This window comes from Sinocyclocheilus grahami, unplaced genomic scaffold (genome assembly GCF_001515645.1).
Source record: "Sinocyclocheilus grahami isolate Dianchi unplaced genomic scaffold, SAMN03320097.WGS_v1.1 scaffold188.1, whole genome shotgun sequence".
Taxonomy (NCBI): Eukaryota; Metazoa; Chordata; class Actinopteri; order Cypriniformes; family Cyprinidae; genus Sinocyclocheilus; species Sinocyclocheilus grahami.
This window is the reverse complement of record NW_015505367.1, coordinates 29876-47363: the sequence shown is the minus strand read 5'-3', so window position 1 is coordinate 47363 and position 17488 is coordinate 29876. Positions and strand designations below refer to the sequence as shown.

The window sequence follows — 17488 nt, the reverse complement described above, 5'->3', positions numbered from 1 at the left end:
TTTAACCAATGCAGTCTGAGCCGGAAAATAATTGATTTGTTCATCTCTCGAGTCTTCGGGTTTTCCGAGTCGTTCGTTCATCACGTAACAGCCCCATAAGTTTAACCAATGCAGTCTGAGCCGGAAAGAGAATTGATTAGTTCATCTCGAGTCTTCGGGCTTGAGTCGTTCATTCATCAAGTGACAGTCCCATAAGCCCAAACCCGAAGACTTGTCAGATAAGAGGTGAGGTGAGCTAATCATAGACTGAAGACCCAGGTAAACAATGAATTAATCTTTTCTGTTTCTTATAGCAGTTTTGCATTGTTTGTAGTGTGATCAACGTTTGCGTAAGTAGTAGACTTATTAGGGAAGTAACACGTAACATTTTAATTATATTTAGCTAAAATTAACGAAATTAACGAAATGACTCGAAAAAAGATTCGTTCAATTTGCTGAACGAGACTCAAAGGTCCGAGTCGGTAAAATGATCCGAACTTCCCATTACTACTATGAGTCTGTTTAGGACTTTCTGCATGAGAGTGCCCTCCGGCTTCGAGTATGAATAAAACATACACTGCGTGAGAGTGTTGAGCGCTCTAGATATTCACTTCTCCTCATTTTGGATACGAATAAAACGCCAGGTCATACATAGACTATCGATACTGTCTCTTTGAATTTAAATCTAGAAACCTCTACGTGAACACACCTGCGCGAATAAAGTGCAGGGGAAGAAATTAAATTTCTTTAAAATTAAATATTAAAAATACAGCTAACGTTCTACACACAGCAATATAAACAAAGGTGCCTGTTCTCTTTCGTTCTTGCTGTTTGATTGGGAAAAGTTTAAAGGGCGTCGAGGAGTCTTGTCTTTATGTTATCTGACTATAAAAAAACTATTACTTTGAACTTTTTTTATTACAGTTTTTATTTTAAAAACGTAGAGTGCCTTAAAAATAATTATCACAACACTGATAAAACAGGCTTATACTGATTTTTTTCATCCTCTGATTTATAGGCTACTTATCAATCCTGTTTTTATCATCATTATAATTTAAAAAATGAATAAATTCTATTTTAAATAAGACAGAAATATTTTTTCTACAACAACAACAACAACAGTGTTTACAACAGCAAAACCACCATACCCTGTAATTCTATTTTCAGAGTGATTAAGTGGTGCAAAGAAATATTTATTTAACTTTTAAACTTAAAATGGTCTTTTCTGTTCTGTGTTTCTTTTTCAAAACTGCGTCACGGCATTTGCTGCTATCAATACAGAAGCATCTGTTTCGGTACATGTCTCAGCAAGGAGCACAGCCCTATTAAAAGCCTTGCTCCATGTGCCCCTTTTATACTTTGGGCACCTGCCCCTCCAAAGGTCTCTGCACGGCCCTGCTACGAATACTAAATTGAGCTCTCTTCCACTTTTTTGTGCATGGATAAATAAATACTGTCAAAATTACATAAAAATGCGCGTTTTGGCGAATATCCTAGTAAATACAGTCGGTAAGGCATATGTCTTAACGTAAACAGTTGAGAAAGAAAAGGCATGTGTATCAGTAGGCCTATATTAAATCCGTGCTTCGTTCTTAAAGTGTAAGCAAACTAATAATAAATCTAATGCTGTCAAAGAAAAATACAAGTGCTCACTGCTCCTGACTAAATAGCCTTTGTAACATCAAAAAGTTAATTTAATTTATACAGTGAAGATTATGCCGTTATTTTACATTTGATTATTAAATTTCTGTAGCGTACCTGAAATTTTATTTTAGACTGAGCTGAAAAACCTGTTTATTGAACTTGTGTCTTTGTTGTATTGTATTTATTTTCTGCTATTGCTTGTAATTTGGTTATCTGTAGAAAAGACTTTTAGCACTGAGCCCATAGTAGCAGTCAGAATTGTTTTTCCAATTGTTTATTTTCTTTATTATTTAAAAAAAATGTTTAAGCCTATTTTTGTTGTTGTGAATGTCCCAATTGAGGTACAGGATGTGAAAATTTCAGATAAATGTTCATGTTATATATTTTGGTTGCAGATGTAGATGGTTGTTTAAAGTAGATATATAATATCATAATATCGATATATCGATCGATATACTCCTGTATCGAATCGTAATCGTATCGTATAATTTTTTGAGGTATCGGCAAATATCGTATCGCTGGGTATGAGAATCGATATCGTATCGTATCGTGACGAACCATCCGATTTACACCCCTACCTTAAAATGTATAACTACCTTAGTAATGTTTTTTTTTATCTTTTTGTTTATTTAATAGAGAAATTAATATTTTACCATCACAGCAAAACATTTTGAATATATTAAAATAGAAAAAAGTCATTTTAAATCGTTATAATACTTAACAATATTGCTGTTTTTGCTGTGTTTTTAACAAACAAATGCAGCCTTGGTGTGCGTAAGAGACTTTCTCAAAAACATTACCCCAAACTTTTGAATTGGTAGTCTAGTATTTAGGTTGAACTAAAGCAGACCTTTCTGGAAGTAAAGTGAGTCAACCAGCCTGTTGTGTAAGAAGTGAAAGTTTTGAGGAAGCGTAAATCTCCACTCTTACGACAGACCTATCAGGGAAAACTCACTCTACTGAAGCCACAACGCATGTGAGTGTTTCCCATGCTGACCTCATATGGTTTTATCATAACCTGCAGTGGAAATTACCTTCTAAACAGACCCCAGTGCTGGATTGTGCTGGATTGTACTGGATTGTTGAAGCTATCTTCAGCTGTCAGGAATGCTTACTTCCGTATGAGTTAATAACCACTCTGACTCTATATTTCCTTGTTAATTTTAAATGAAGTAAATATTTTTTAAAACCGATATGGCAAAAAAAAAAAGAAGCTTATTGTTTATGTTGTGAAATATTATTATATTAATATTCCACCTTTATTTGACCCTCTAACTCTAACACTTTCTATTCTAGTTTAATTCTACTTTATATTTATCATATTTTTTTCTTTTTTATAAAAAAAAAACCCAACAAAAAACAAACAAACTGTAACAGATCGGCCAGGCTCCACCACCCCCCAATCACAACGATCCCTCTCACCTGAGTTCTGAGCCCCTGCACTTGTCACCAATCAAGCACCTCATTACCAGCCTGCATAAAAGCACACACCTCAGACACCCCCACTGTCCGGTCTCGTATACACGTAGAGGACTCAATGACTTTGCTACTACTGCCATTTGAATACTTCCTGCCTTACTTACCTCCTGTGTTCCTCCCAGTGTCTCCTCGTCTCCAAGTGTCTCCTGTTCCTCCTAGTTCCTGGATCGCTGAGGTGTGTGCTCCTCCTGCCTGCATTCCAGCTCCTGTACAGCCAAAGACCCGGATTACCCCACTCATCATATCCTTCGAACTATTCCCTCACCATCACATCCTCTGAACCCTACCCCAGTACTCTCTGTGACCCAATTAACCTATTTGATTTATACTAACCTGTTGCATCAGACCTCTTCCGTTACAAATATAGCTACACTATATATTATTTCAGTTTTAATCATTGTACTCAAGTAATCATAGTGATCTGGTTCTTCCGCGGATATTTATAGGATATTGTCAAACTGTGCAAATGTTTACATTTTATTTGATGTAAACAAACAGCAGCTGCGTACAGCATATATTCCATTCAGATGAATGTCTTAAGATGCTTTATTTTCATTGTTTATTTAATATCTGGGTTGTATATTCATTCATTGTAATTAACAGGTGAGATGATCAGTGGTGCTGAATTTTTACCAGTATCGTTTGAAAAGGGGCAAACATATGGACATATCCTAATAGTGAAAGACTGAGCAGTGAAAGAGTAGATATGAGATCTGGACTCCACATCATAGAAGGAGACCAGACCCTCCTCATAATCCACAAAAAACCCCACCTTCTGTGGTTTCATTCTCAGAGACAGAAGGACATCAGTACAAGCCCAATATTCATTCTCATTCCACAGACCTAAAACCCAGAATCCGTTCTGAGGACTCACTCTGATCTTTCCCTTCCTGTTAATAGATTCTCTGGCCACTCCTAAATTCCAGGATGACATCCTCATCTACTCCCGGAGCCAGGCCGAACATCGCCAGCACATTGCGGAGGTCCTCCAACGCCTGAGAGAGCACCACCTATTCCTCAAGGCTGAAAAGTGCACCTTCCACCAACCCACGGTGCAGTTCCTGGGGTATAACATTGGTCATACCGGTATCCAGATGGACGAGGGGAAGGTGGATGCTATAACCTCCTGGCCAGAACCCACCACCATTAAGGCGCTCCAACGATTCCTTGGATTTGCCAACTTTTACCGTCACTTCATTCTCAGCTATAGCAAGATCACCAGCCCCCTCACCAACTTACTCAGAGGGAAACCCAAGTCTCTGTCCTGGACTCCCGCGGCCTTAGAAGCTTTCTCCTCCCTCAAGAGAGCCTTCACTAGCGCCCCACTCCTAGTCCATCCAGATCCCGACCTCCCATTCGTCGTGGAAGTCGAGGCCTCCAAGCAGGGGGTGGGGGCAGTGCTGCCCCAGCAGCAGGTCTTCTCAAGGAAGCTCAGCCCGGCGGAAAATAATTATGACATCGGCAACAGAAAACTCCTTGTCATCAAGCTGACCCTAGAGGAGTGTAGGCATTGGCTGGAGGGGGCAGCCCATCCATTCACCGTATTGACCGACCATAAAAACCTCCAGTATCTTCGTGAAGCTAAACGTCTAAATCCCCGCCAAACACCGGGGTAGACGTTGTCACTGATCTGCCCCCCTCTGAAGGTAACACATGCATCCTGGTTATAGTTGACCGGTTCTCAAAATCATGTCGCCTTCTGCCCCTCAGAGGTCTCCCCACGGCACTGGAAACAGCTGAGCTCCTCTTTAACCAGGTCTTCCGCTATTACGGAATTCCCGAAGACATCGTCTCCGACCGGGGGCCTCAGTTTATCTCCAAACTATGGAATGCCTTCTTCAGACTCCTAGGTGTGAGCGTAAGCCTCTCGTCCGGATACCACCCACAATCAAATGGGCAAACAGAATCAAGCACCTCATTACCAGCCTGCATAAAAGCACACACCTCAGACACCCTCACTGTCCGGTCTCGTATACACGTAGAGGACTCAATGACTTTGCTACTACTGCCATTTGAATACTTCCTGCCTTACCTCCTGTGTTCATCCTAGTGTCTCCTCGTCTCCTGTTCCTCCTAGTTTCCGGATCGCCGAGGTGTGTGCTCCTCCTGCCTGCATTCCAGCTCCTGTACAGCCAAAGACCCGGATTACCCCGCTCATCATATCCTTCGAACTATTCCCTCACCATCACATCCTCTGAACCCTACCCCAGTACTCTCAGTACTCTTTTATACTAACCTGTTGCGTCAGACCTCTTCCGTTACACACACTAGCTTTCTATTTTTTCTATTCTATCTACTTGTTTTTCTTTGTGTGTGTGTGTGTGTGTGTGTATTATATATATATATACCTTGCTACGTGTACTGCGTTTGGCTAACTGAGACTTGTCATTTGCACTTATATATTGTTGCTCTTTTGTTGGTTTTGACTGCTTTTATTGTCCTCATTTGTAAGTCGCTTTGGATAAAAGCGTCTGCTAAATGTAAATGTAAATATAGTACACTGATTAGATTCTTCAGACCATAGTCAAAAATTAAAGGATTTTATATAAAATGACCTCTACACCTGTTTGTCTCTGGCCACTCATTGCCACTGGTGGTTTGTGAGGACAGAAACGTCCAGTCCATTGGGTCAGGTTGCATTAGCCCACGAGTGGCCGAATTGTACTTTTTCCACTGTTATGGAAGACATTGCACAAAATATTCCTATTAATATGAATATACAGAGTGCTTCTGGTGGCGCCTCAATGGCCAGTCAGGCCATGGTTTCCTCTTCTTCTGAGCCAGTTACAGAGCTTCCCATCAGACAGGATTTCCTCTCTCAGCTGAATGGGCATGTTTGGCAACCGGATCGGACTCGTCTTCAGCTCTGGGTTTGGCCTGGATTGTGAGCCAGCGGTAATCCATACTATTGGTAATGCTAGAGCTCCTTCAACTTAACAGATTTATACTGCTCACTGGAGAATATTTTCTTCCTTGTGTGTGGATTAAGTTGTTGATCCAGTTCACTGTTATGTGCCAAAAGTGTGGCGGCTTCGTAAGAAGCATTTCAAGGTCCTGGCGTGGCCTAGCCCGTCTCCAGATCTCAACCCCATAGAAAATCTTTGGAGGGAGTTGAAAATCCGTGTTGCCCAGCGACAGCCCCAAAACATTACTGCTCTAGAGGAGATCTGCATGGAGGAATGGGCCAAAATACCAGCAACAGTGTGTGAAAACCTTGTGAAGACTTACAGAAAACGTTTGACCTCTGTCATTGCCAATAAAGGGTATATAACAAAATATTGAGATTAAATTTTGTTATTGACCAAATACTTATTTTCCACCATCATTTGCAAATAAATTCTTTAAAAATCCTAAAATGTGATTTTCTGGATTTTTTTTCTCATTTTGTCTCTCATAGTTGAGGTATACCTATGATGAAAATTACAGGCCTCTCTCATGTTTTTAAGTGGGAGAACTTGCACAATTGGTGGCTGACTAAATACTTTTTTTCCCCACTGTAACTCCTGTTTCACAAGAAGGAATTGAAACAACTCTGCCAGTTAACTTTTTGTGAGCATGTCTTGGATACAGTTTTTGAGAGAATCAAATCTTGTGCTTTTTGAATCCATCTAGCACATTTTATAACAGGTGAGTATTAATTGCCATCAGACACTGAACGTATCTGTTTGAATGCTGTCAAGGAAAATCCAAGAATCAGGTGTGAACATGCCTGGTTGTCTGTTATTATCTTCTGTTGGACATAGAAACAGAGTTATAGTTTGGAAAATATTGCATAGCCAGGGTGAAAAAAGAAATGTGAACAAGCAGGTGTTGTGTGTCTGTCCATGAATGTTTGTGATTATATAACCAGCTCATATCTGAGCCAACATGGCTTCTATTAGGATGCTAGTCTGTGCAGTATATTAAATTTCCTGTGTCTATTTGAAAGATGCTGAGCAAAATTGAAATTCTCTGCAGTGATGCAATTTTTTTAAAACGCAGTACGACTTGGTAGAAATATTAATTGTGACAGCGAGTATGAATGCAAAGCTCTTGATTGTTACTTCACCTCTCAAATGAGGTAGTGGAATCAGTTTAATGTCTTTGCTGTCATTCTGCACTGCCAAATTGTGCTGGCTCTCTGTTTAATCTCTACAGGATGCATTTGTTCTTACAGCATTACTGAAAAAGGAAACCAGCCTAGACCAGCATGGAAACTCACAGCCAGAGAAAACACGATGGAGGTGGCTCTGGACTCAGTTCCTCTGTTATTACTCTAATTTCTTTTACACTTGTTGGATGATGACCAGAGCTTTCCCAGAAATGTCGTAAGAACCACTACATGAGCAACTCTCTTATATAATACATTCAGCTAGTGGTCGCTGAAGAGCTTTGTCCACTGCTCCCTCATTAGTGTATACTGGCATGCTAACACTGTTATCCCTTAATGTTCACTCGCAGATCAGATCTGATTACTTCCTCAAAGAATATGAGCTCATATAGTGATGGCATATTTGTAATGTTTTATTTCTGAGTAACAATAAACAAAATAAAAATGACATGACAAAATACAGCTGTCACACTACTCGGGGGGGGCAAGGAGCGAGGAAACACGGAGATAACTTCAATTCACAGTCTTTAATGAGCACACGGGGAATGTAGGAGACACTGGAACACAAGTAATGACGTTTGAGGACCGATAAACACTAACTGAAAGGACTGGGGCTTTTAAACACTGGGTGATTGGGAAAACACAGGTGCAAGGAATGACTAATTAAAGGGAACATGGCACACCTGGGGAGGGAAAACACAACACAAAGAGTCCAGGGGCGTGACAACAGCATGTATAGGTGTCTGCACTATCTAGCAAATGAGACTTGAAATACAATCACATGCAGATAGGCCTAAATCAAATTTGTTTTGAGAATGATACAGATAATTTTACTCATATTTTTGGTAACACTTTAATTTTAACACTTTTTTCATTTTATTTTAAGGTGTCCTTGTTACACATGCTACATACTATTATAATAACAATTAATTGTGCATAATTACATGCAAGTAACCCTAATCCTAACCTTAACAATACAAAAAGTACTCATAGTTAATTAATATTACGCAGTACTTAAATGTATAATTACACTGTAATAAGGACACCTTAAAATAAAGTGTAACCATACTTTTTACTAAACAAGTATGTGAACAGGACAGGAATACCCTTATATGGACATGGTTTGGGAGTGTCCAAACAATCCTTTGCGATCCTTCAGAATAATTCCTAAAGTATTGAAAAGTTTCACTATTTAAATGTATCACTATGCTTTAATCATTCCAAAGACAAAGAGCATAGTATATGTGTTTAATTCAAATATATTTAAACTGTGTACTGTTTTTTAATTGGGTATTTGCTGCAAACAAACATAAAATGTCTGAATATGTAAGGGATATTTCACACTAAGTTTTAATTGGTTCAAGGCAACTCTTCATATATATTACCACAGTTCACAGTTCTAATTATAGATGTCAAAATTACATACAGGAGATGGCCATGTTATTTACCCTTTACCAATGGCTGCTTCCTGAAGCGATTTGTTTGTTTACATTAATTTGGAATGACCTGCATATACTGCATACTGTTCCCGCAGTGCCCTTAAATTATAGTTCACCCAAAAATGAAAATTTGACAAATTACTCATCCTCAGGCCATCCAAGACGAGTTTGTTTCTTCATCTGAGCAGATTTGGAGAAATGTAGCATTATATCACCTGCTTCCCTCTGCAGTGAATGGGTGCCGTCAAAATGAGAGTTTAAACAGCTGATAAAAACATCACAACAATCCACAAGTAATCCACATGACTCCAGGCCATCAATTAACAAAGTGAAAAGCTGCATGTTTGCAAGAAACAAATCCATCATTAAGGCATTTTAACATTGAACGGTCACTTCTGGCCAAAATACCAGAGAGTATCTCATTCTGACGGCACCCATTCACTGCAGAGGAACCATTGGTGAGTAAATGATGTGATGCTAAATTTTCTCCAAATCATTTAAGACGAAGAAGCAAACTCATCTTCTATGGCCTTAAATTTTCACAAAATTTATTTTTTTTGGTGAATTTTTACTCTAAAGGGTTTAAAACATACAGTTTTGAATTAGTCTGATGGGGGGTTTTTTCCCTCTTGACTTTTTTTTCTTTTTTTCTGTTTTGACAACTTGGACTACTCTGTCATATAATGGCTGTGCATAATCATCCCCTCTACAGAGGTGGTCTGAACTCTCACTTGCTATCTCTTTCAGCCACAGACGTTTTCCTTTCCCAGTCTTGTGCCAGACGCCTGGTGTGCATCTAGGTGTGCGTCAACCCTGAAATGCGTAGACAGAGACAAAACCCCAATTCAGAAATTCCTGCTCCACACGCACAGACCATCAGGTTTAGTGAATCATTCCGTCTTCTGCAGCTTTTTTCTTTGAATATGACTTTACTGTCATTACAAAGCCAGCAAGTACAGTTATCAAAGCAGCTACAATCCGGTTTACAGCAAACCGTGAGTCAGTGGGAGAAATGTGTTTGAGGATGATTCTTTTTGTTTTCTTTACAGGGTCGTAGAGAAAACAGCCAGTGTAATAAAGCAGATTTATGACATTCCCAGACGCCCCATTCATATTTTTCAAAACGGTAGAGCAAAGGTGAGAAACAATATTCCGCTTGAATGTTTGTCAACGACGTTGACATCACTTTGAGCTGAGTATTGGCAAAATGAGCTGATATCATCGGCGGAAGAAATCTTGAGTTGCTCAAAGCAAATAAACAGACCTGTGTCCTTAGCAACAGGCCTTGCCTAAGAGATATAAAAAATGTGCCGGTTGTTAGCTGAAGAGAATTGATAATATACTTAACTTCTAACCTTAAAAGTCCAACACATCCGGTCAAGACACTCCCACTCACCCGACCACTGTGTCTGCTTTACTTCAGACGTTTAAACATCTCAAATATTTAAAACATATTAGATAGATAGAGACATTTTTTATGACTCAGACCAGAAATGCCTATAATGAACTGAGAATGGAGACTGAAATCTAACTGAAAAAGAGCTGTATACTATCTAATTATTAATTATATGACATTGTAACTGTTGTCAGTTCATTGAGAGGATGTATATAAACAGATATGAGATGCGGCCTTTGACCGCTTCAGTTTGTTTTGCGTCACTCTGTATATTTGGTTTATAAACAGTGTTTCACTAGTTTAAAATATGTGACCCTGGACCACAAAACCAGTCTTAAGTCGCTGGGGTATATTTGTAGCAATAGCCAAAAAAAAAACATTGTATGGGTCAAAATTATCGATTTTTCTTTTATGCCAAAAATCATTAGAATATTAAGTAAAGATCATTTTCCATTAAGATATTTTGTAAATTTCCAAATGTAAATATATCAAAACTTAATTTTTGATTAGTAATATGCATTGCTAAGAAATTCATCTGGACAACTTTAAAGGCGATTTTCTCAATATTTAGATTTTTTTGCACCGTCAGATTACAGATTTTCAAATAGTTGTATCTCGGCCAAATATTGTCCTATATCCTAACAAACCATACATCAATGGAAAGATTATTTATTCAGCTTTCAGGTGATGTATAAATCTCGAAGCCAGCAAGTACAGTTATCAAAGCAGCTACAATCCGGTTTACAGCAAACCGTGAGTCAGTGGGAGAAATGTGTTTGAGGATGATTCTTTTTGTTTTCTTTACAGGGTCGTAGAGAAAACAGCCAGTGTAATAAAGCAGATTTATGACATTCCCAGACGCCCCATTCATATTTTTCAAAACGGTAGAGCAAAGGTGAGAAACAATATTCCACTTGAATGTTTGTCAACGACGTTGACATCACTTTGAGCTGAGTATTGGCAAAATGAGCTGATATCATCGGCGGAAGAAATCTTGAGTTGCTCAAAGCAAATAAACAGACCTGTGTCCTTAGCAACAGGCCTTGCCTAAGAGATATAAAAAATGTGCCGGTTGTTAGCTGAAGAGAATTGATAATATACTTAACTTCTAACCTTAAAAGTCCAACACATCCGGTCAAGACACTCCCACTCACCCGACCACTGTGTCTGCTTTACTTCAGACGTTTAAACATCTCAAATATTTAAAACATATTAGATAGATAGAGACATTTTTTATGACTCAGACCAGAAATGCCTATAATGAACTGAGAATGGAGACTGAAATCTAACTGAAAAAGAGCTGTATACTATCTAATTATTAATTATATGACATTGTAACTGTTGTCAGTTCATTGAGAGGATGTATATAAACAGATATGAGATGCGGCCTTTGACCGCTTCAGTTTGTTTTGCGTCACTCTGTATATTTGGTTTATAAACAGTGTTTCACTAGTTTAAAATATGTGACCCTGGACCACAAAACCAGTCTTAAGTCGCTGGGGTATATTTGTAGCAATAGCCAAAAAAAAAACATTGTATGGGTCAAAATTATCGATTTTTCTTTTATGCCAAAAATCATTAGAATATTAAGTAAAGATCATTTTCCATTAAGATATTTTGTAAATTTCCAAATGTAAATATATCAAAACTTAATTTTTGATTAGTAATATGCATTGCTAAGAAATTCATCTGGACAACTTTAAAGGCGATTTTCTCAATATTTAGATTTTTTTGCACCGTCAGATTACAGATTTTCAAATAGTTGTATCTCGGCCAAATATTGTCCTATATCCTAACAAACCATACATCAATGGAAAGATTATTTATTCAGCTTTCAGGTGATGTATAAATCTCGATTTCGAGAAATTGACCCTTATGACTGGTTTTGTGGTCCATGGTCACATATGAACTTTTATGACCTTCAGCAAGCAACAATGCTTAACTGGTAATTATATAGCAATGTTGTTAAATATTGAGTAATGCTTTGTGTTGAAATAAAAAACTGTCTAGTCTGTTGTCATTCTGACCTCATACAGTAGCTGATACTCATCTCGTTATCAGAACTGAATTGAAACCATGTAGAAATTGAGATATCGGAGATTGTACATATTTGCTAGCATTTACCAAAAAAAAGTGTAACAGTGTACGGTAATGTCATCCTAATACTAAATTAATGTATGCCAGTCCAATTTTGTATTGGCATTTTATATACCATTAAACATGAGTTTGTCATAGCTGTGGTCCAGTGATGCCAGTACAAAACTAAATGACACTTGATGATACTTTACACAATCACAGCCATGTAGTGAGTGATGATAATGTTGAAATCTATGATCTAGGTGATCTGTATGTGATAATGACAGCATTGTCACTGCTTGGCATGATGTATCTATTCTGTGGCACATTAATCATTGATTTGTCATAAGTGTTGTGGTCTCATATCAATGTACGTTATACTTTACACAATCTGTGAAAAGTAATAGCAGTGTATTGAGTGGGTTTCAGGTGATTTTTGCCCTATATATATATATAGGGCAAAACAAGCATTAATAACTAAAAATAAAGATGTCTCTTTTTTAATTCACCCCTTCAACAGCTGTTTTTTTTTCCTTTTAGGAAAAATGTATGACATTAGCCTATATTATAAAATTACTTTTTCTAGACCTTGAAAAGTCATGTCAGTTAATAAATTCTCAAAACCTTTTTTATAGATTTATATATACACATTTTCCAAACTCTAAAATAATTTATCAGGTAGATATTTATTTTTAAAAATCCTCAACTCTTATTCAGTAACTCTCAAATAACTGTAAAAGTCACGGGGCCAGTGGGGTGACGTCTCAAAAAGACTGAGAAATACTGCTCAAGATGATAGTGACAGCCTCCTTAGTAGTTAGATAGTTTGATATCTAGATCAGACTAGATGTTAAAGGGGTCATATGATGCTGCTAAAAAGAACATTATTTTGTGTATTTGGTGTAATGAAATGTGTTTATGCGGTTTAAGGTTTAAAAAACACATTATTTTCCACATACTGTACATTATTGTTTCTCCTCTATGCCAGCCTTTCTGAAACGCGTTAATTTTTACAAAGCTCATCGGTCTGAAAAGCGAGGTGTGCTCTGATTGGCCAGCTATCCAGTGTGTTGTGATTGCCCGAATACCTCAAGCGTGTGACGGAAATGTTACACCCCTTGCCATACTGTGATGCCCTGTCCGGCAGGAGCGATGAAACAAAAACATTAAAACCCATTATTAACGAGGCATTTGTTGCATCCAGTGGGGACATAATTGCGGATTATGACTTATTCTGTCTTTGTACGCGTTGTGTTGCATCGCGCCACATAAACATAAAACCATGTCTGCATTTGTGATCGGAGAAATGACAAACAATAAGCACTACTCTACACTGCTCAAAACTCGTGTTTGAATCGTCAGTGGCAAATCCTTTAAAAATAAAAAACATACTTACAGTCTGTGAGTCAGAACAGCCAGCATTGTAGTCTACTCTACCAGGATCAGAAAACAGTCCTCCATAAAATGCGCTGGACACATTTGAATATTTGGGATGAACTATTCTGGAGCAGTGTTGTAAATACAACTTAACCACTGATGTCTTGTTGTGTCCTCTTTTGGAAGGCCAAACAAAGTAGTTTCGCTTTCACAACGAAACACACGGCTGGCTAGAGTGAGCGGAGGGCAGCTTGAGTGAGCAGAGGCGGGCTTGTCTGGATTCCGCTTCGTCCACAGTGAAAGCCGATCCGGCGATCCACAGCGCGAAGTTGATGTATTTCCTCAGCGACCAGCACGGATCAGCTCCAGGCATGACGAAGCGGATATCGTCCTTTTTTGAAAGGCCAAACAAAGTAGTTTCGCTTTCACAACGAAACACACAGCTTTTCACGACATGGCGGCGGCGGCAACAACAATACTACAGCGAGAATAAAAGTTACGACCTTCTTTCTTTGCGTGAACATTTGGGCGGCGTTATGTAAATCTTCCCACATCGTGATGTAGACGTGTGGGGTCATGTTAGAACGAGCCGTTTTAGGTAGGCGTGGTTGACTCTTAACTTTTATAAAGAATATCTCTTTGGATTTGAGACTTTAGTCTTTGCAACTTTACAGATCTTCTTTATGCACCAAGAGCTCGTAACACTCCAAAGAGTAAGGAAAAATTGAAATCGCATCATATGACCCCTTTAATAGTTGAGGTCATAGTTTGGAGACCAATTTTCACTATTAACTCATTATTAACTATGACTTTTGCCTCAGTAAACTCCTAAATTGCTGCTTATTAATAGTTGGTAAGATAGTTGTTGTTGTTAAGTTTAGGTATGAGTAGGATTAGGGGATCTAAAACAGAATCATGCAGGATAAGACATTAATATGTGCTTTATGAGTGCTAATAAACAGCCAATATGCTAGTAATATGCATGCTAATAAGCAACTATAATTTTTATATCAGTAAGTCTCAAGTGATATGCCAGTAAATATGTTAATAGATTTGAAATATACTTAGAATGACAATAAATATATTTTTAATAATATTACTTTTTTACTATCATATTTTTGCTAGCTGGGAAAATGAAATTATATTATTGTGGATAATAAAGAAGCAAAGGCAGAAACATATTGACCCATTGCACTGCAATAAAGGTGTGTCTGACAACCATAAACTAAAAGAATTAAATGTTGTAAATCAAAGAAATTAATTGGAGAAACTGGGTTATTGTGCTTAGACAATTCTTTGGGTGTTGCATGGGAACTTGTAAAGGTTGTACAAGCACCAACATGCCAAAGAAAACCAGCTGAAAAATGTCTTGTTCACTGGTGTGGTGAGTCAAATGACCTAGCTGACAGAGGAAAGTGAAATAGATGTTTAGTCTATGCTAAAGGAAGAGCAGAAATCACAAAGGCTTGGATGTATGCTGCTCATCACACACAAAGGTCAAAAGGGGTTACAAATCTATGATGCAATTTAGGTTACGAAACCCACATGCTCACTGCACGTGTGTTGTATAAGAAACAGGAAAGAGCTGGAAACTGGCTGGCAAGAAAACTACAGTTGGCCAACCCTAATTTTAAAAAAAAAACGAAAAACTTGGCTCAGGACTTAGCATAGTAACTCTCCAGTGTGTTTATTTACTTAACTAAATAAAAAAGTCATTAAAGGGATAGTTCGCCCATAAACAAAAATTCTGTAATCATTCACTCATCCTCAACCTGTTTAAAACTTGTGTTTCTTGCGTTTCTTTCTTCTGTGGAACATAAAAGAAGCTCAACTTTCATACTATGGAAAAATCCTATGGAAGTCAATGGGGACCAGCAACTGTTTGGTAACCAACTGTTTGGTTTTGTGTTCAGCAGAAGAAAGAAATTCATGAAGATTTCGAACAGATTGAGGTTGAATAAATGATGGAAGAATTTTCATTTTTGAGTGAACTACCCCTTTAAACTGATGTTCAGTCCAGGCTCCAGACTGAATGAGAAGAGTATTGTCTCTTGTCCTGTTGTGAAGACAGGTTAGAAAATGCACTACCGGACAAATTCAGACAGTGATGATCTATTGTAACACTTTAGTTTAGGGACCAATTATTACTATGAACTTACACATTTCACAATGCACATTTCTTAAAGGGGTCATATGATGCGATTTCAATTTTTCCTTTCTCTTTGGAGTGTTACAAGCTCTTGGTGCATAAAGAAGATCTGTAAAGTTGCAAAGACTAAAGAATCTCAAATCCAAAGAGATATTCTTTATAAAAGTTTAGAGTCAGCCACGCCTACCTAAAACGGCTCGTTCTAACACGCCCCCACATATCTACGTCACGATGTGGGAAGATTTGCATAACACCGCCCAAATGTTCACGAAAAAGAAAGAAGGCGTAACTTTTATTCTCGCTGTAGTATTGCTGCTGCCGCCATGTCGTGAAGGCCCTGTGTGATTCGTTGTGAAAGCGAAACTACTTTGTTTGGCCTTCCAAAAGAGGATGATATTGCTTCGTCACGCCTGGAGCTGATCCGTGCTGGTTGCTGAGGAAATACAACAACTAAAGAACATTTTCCTCTGTTTTTCCTCTTTGTAGGGTCGAATCGAGTACCTGGTTAAATGGAAAGGTTGGGCGCTAAAGTAAGTTTTTAAAATATAAACATTGCAATGGGTATTGGGTTTTATATTGTGCTGTTTCAGAGTTGTACAGTGTTTTCTAACTTTTTCTGTAGTTTGAGTAGAAGGGGACTTTGCTTGGTTGGTCTGGGGTGTATTTCAGAAAGCACGGTTAACTTACCGTCAGCTAAACCCTGAACTTTCGGCTGATTAACCCCAAACCTTGCTTACTCGGGGTATGTGGTTCCAAAAACGTGGCTGGGAGTAAGTTCATTCAACTCAGAGTATGTTCCTGGTTAAGACTCAAGACATTCTCAACAGAGCCACGAATCGACGAGTCACTATGGAAACGGATGCTAAGAAAAAGCAGGCCATGCAGTTTCTTTCTTCTTTTGTTCAATGGTTGTTTACATGCTTAGTGCATATCGCCACCTAATTGATGGTTGTGCAATCATTTTTTTCCCCGTTTAATCTTTAATCCTTGAATATGAATTATATTGTTTGTTTAATGCTAATTATATATTAAGTCATATCAGATATGTATTTTGATTTAGAATTGAGACATTATAGAAAATGCCGATCCATGTGTGAGATGATAATATAAAATTTTATAAATACATATATATAATATAATAAATTAAACAATACCGTGTCATAGTATTTTATCATTTATACAGATAACTTATATATGCCAATAAAATAAATATAATAACCATATTAGAATAATATATTACCTTATTTATTACTTAAATTAGCGCTTCATCATTAACATATCATGCAAATATATATATATAATAGGCTATGTTACATATTGTAATATTATATAATGTTGTGCGTTATCTGTCACGCCCACTGAAGACTCGTCAGTAGATCACACGTATGCTGATAGCGCTGAAGTGAACTAACCCTGGAACATAACCTGCTCCGGAGCAGGTTTTCTTCAGAGAGCAAGTTACTATGGTTACTTACTTACCCTGAAAGTAACCTCCGATTTTGGAACTGAAAGCTGAGATAATCCGCTCACTTATCCTCAAACATACCCGGCGGGTATGCCACATAACCTGCTTTTTGGAATACCCCAGTTCACAGTTCGTACACGACTAGTGTGTAAACGAAGAGAAGCGCAGCTGCAGCTCTATAAGGAAAATAAAGTGATTTGTGTGTTACTGCTTTGAATAATTCCTTTAAAGGGGTCATATGATGCGATTTCAATTTTTCCTTTCTCTTTGGCGTGTTACAAGCTCTTGGTGCATAAAGAAGGTCTAAAGACTAAAAGACTAAAGAATCTCAAATCCAAAGAGATATTCTTTATAAAAGTTTAGAGTCAGCCACGCCTACCTAAATTCTAAAACC

The 17488-nt window shown here is 37.9% G+C and overlaps 1 protein-coding gene across 1 annotated transcript in view; it reads left to right on the top strand.

Moving 5' to 3' along the window:
* The first annotated feature begins 4926 nt into the window (after positions 1–4926).
* LOC107594671 (cytosolic phospholipase A2) overlaps positions 4927–17488 on the top strand; it is a 35926-nt gene continuing 23364 nt past the window's right edge. Inside the window, exons 1-2 of the mRNA XM_016284808.1 lie at positions 4927–4960; positions 8177–8184. Of these exons, the coding sequence (XP_016140294.1) occupies positions 4927–4960; positions 8177–8184 (42 nt within the window). The remainder of the gene's footprint in view (positions 4961–8176; positions 8185–17488) is intronic.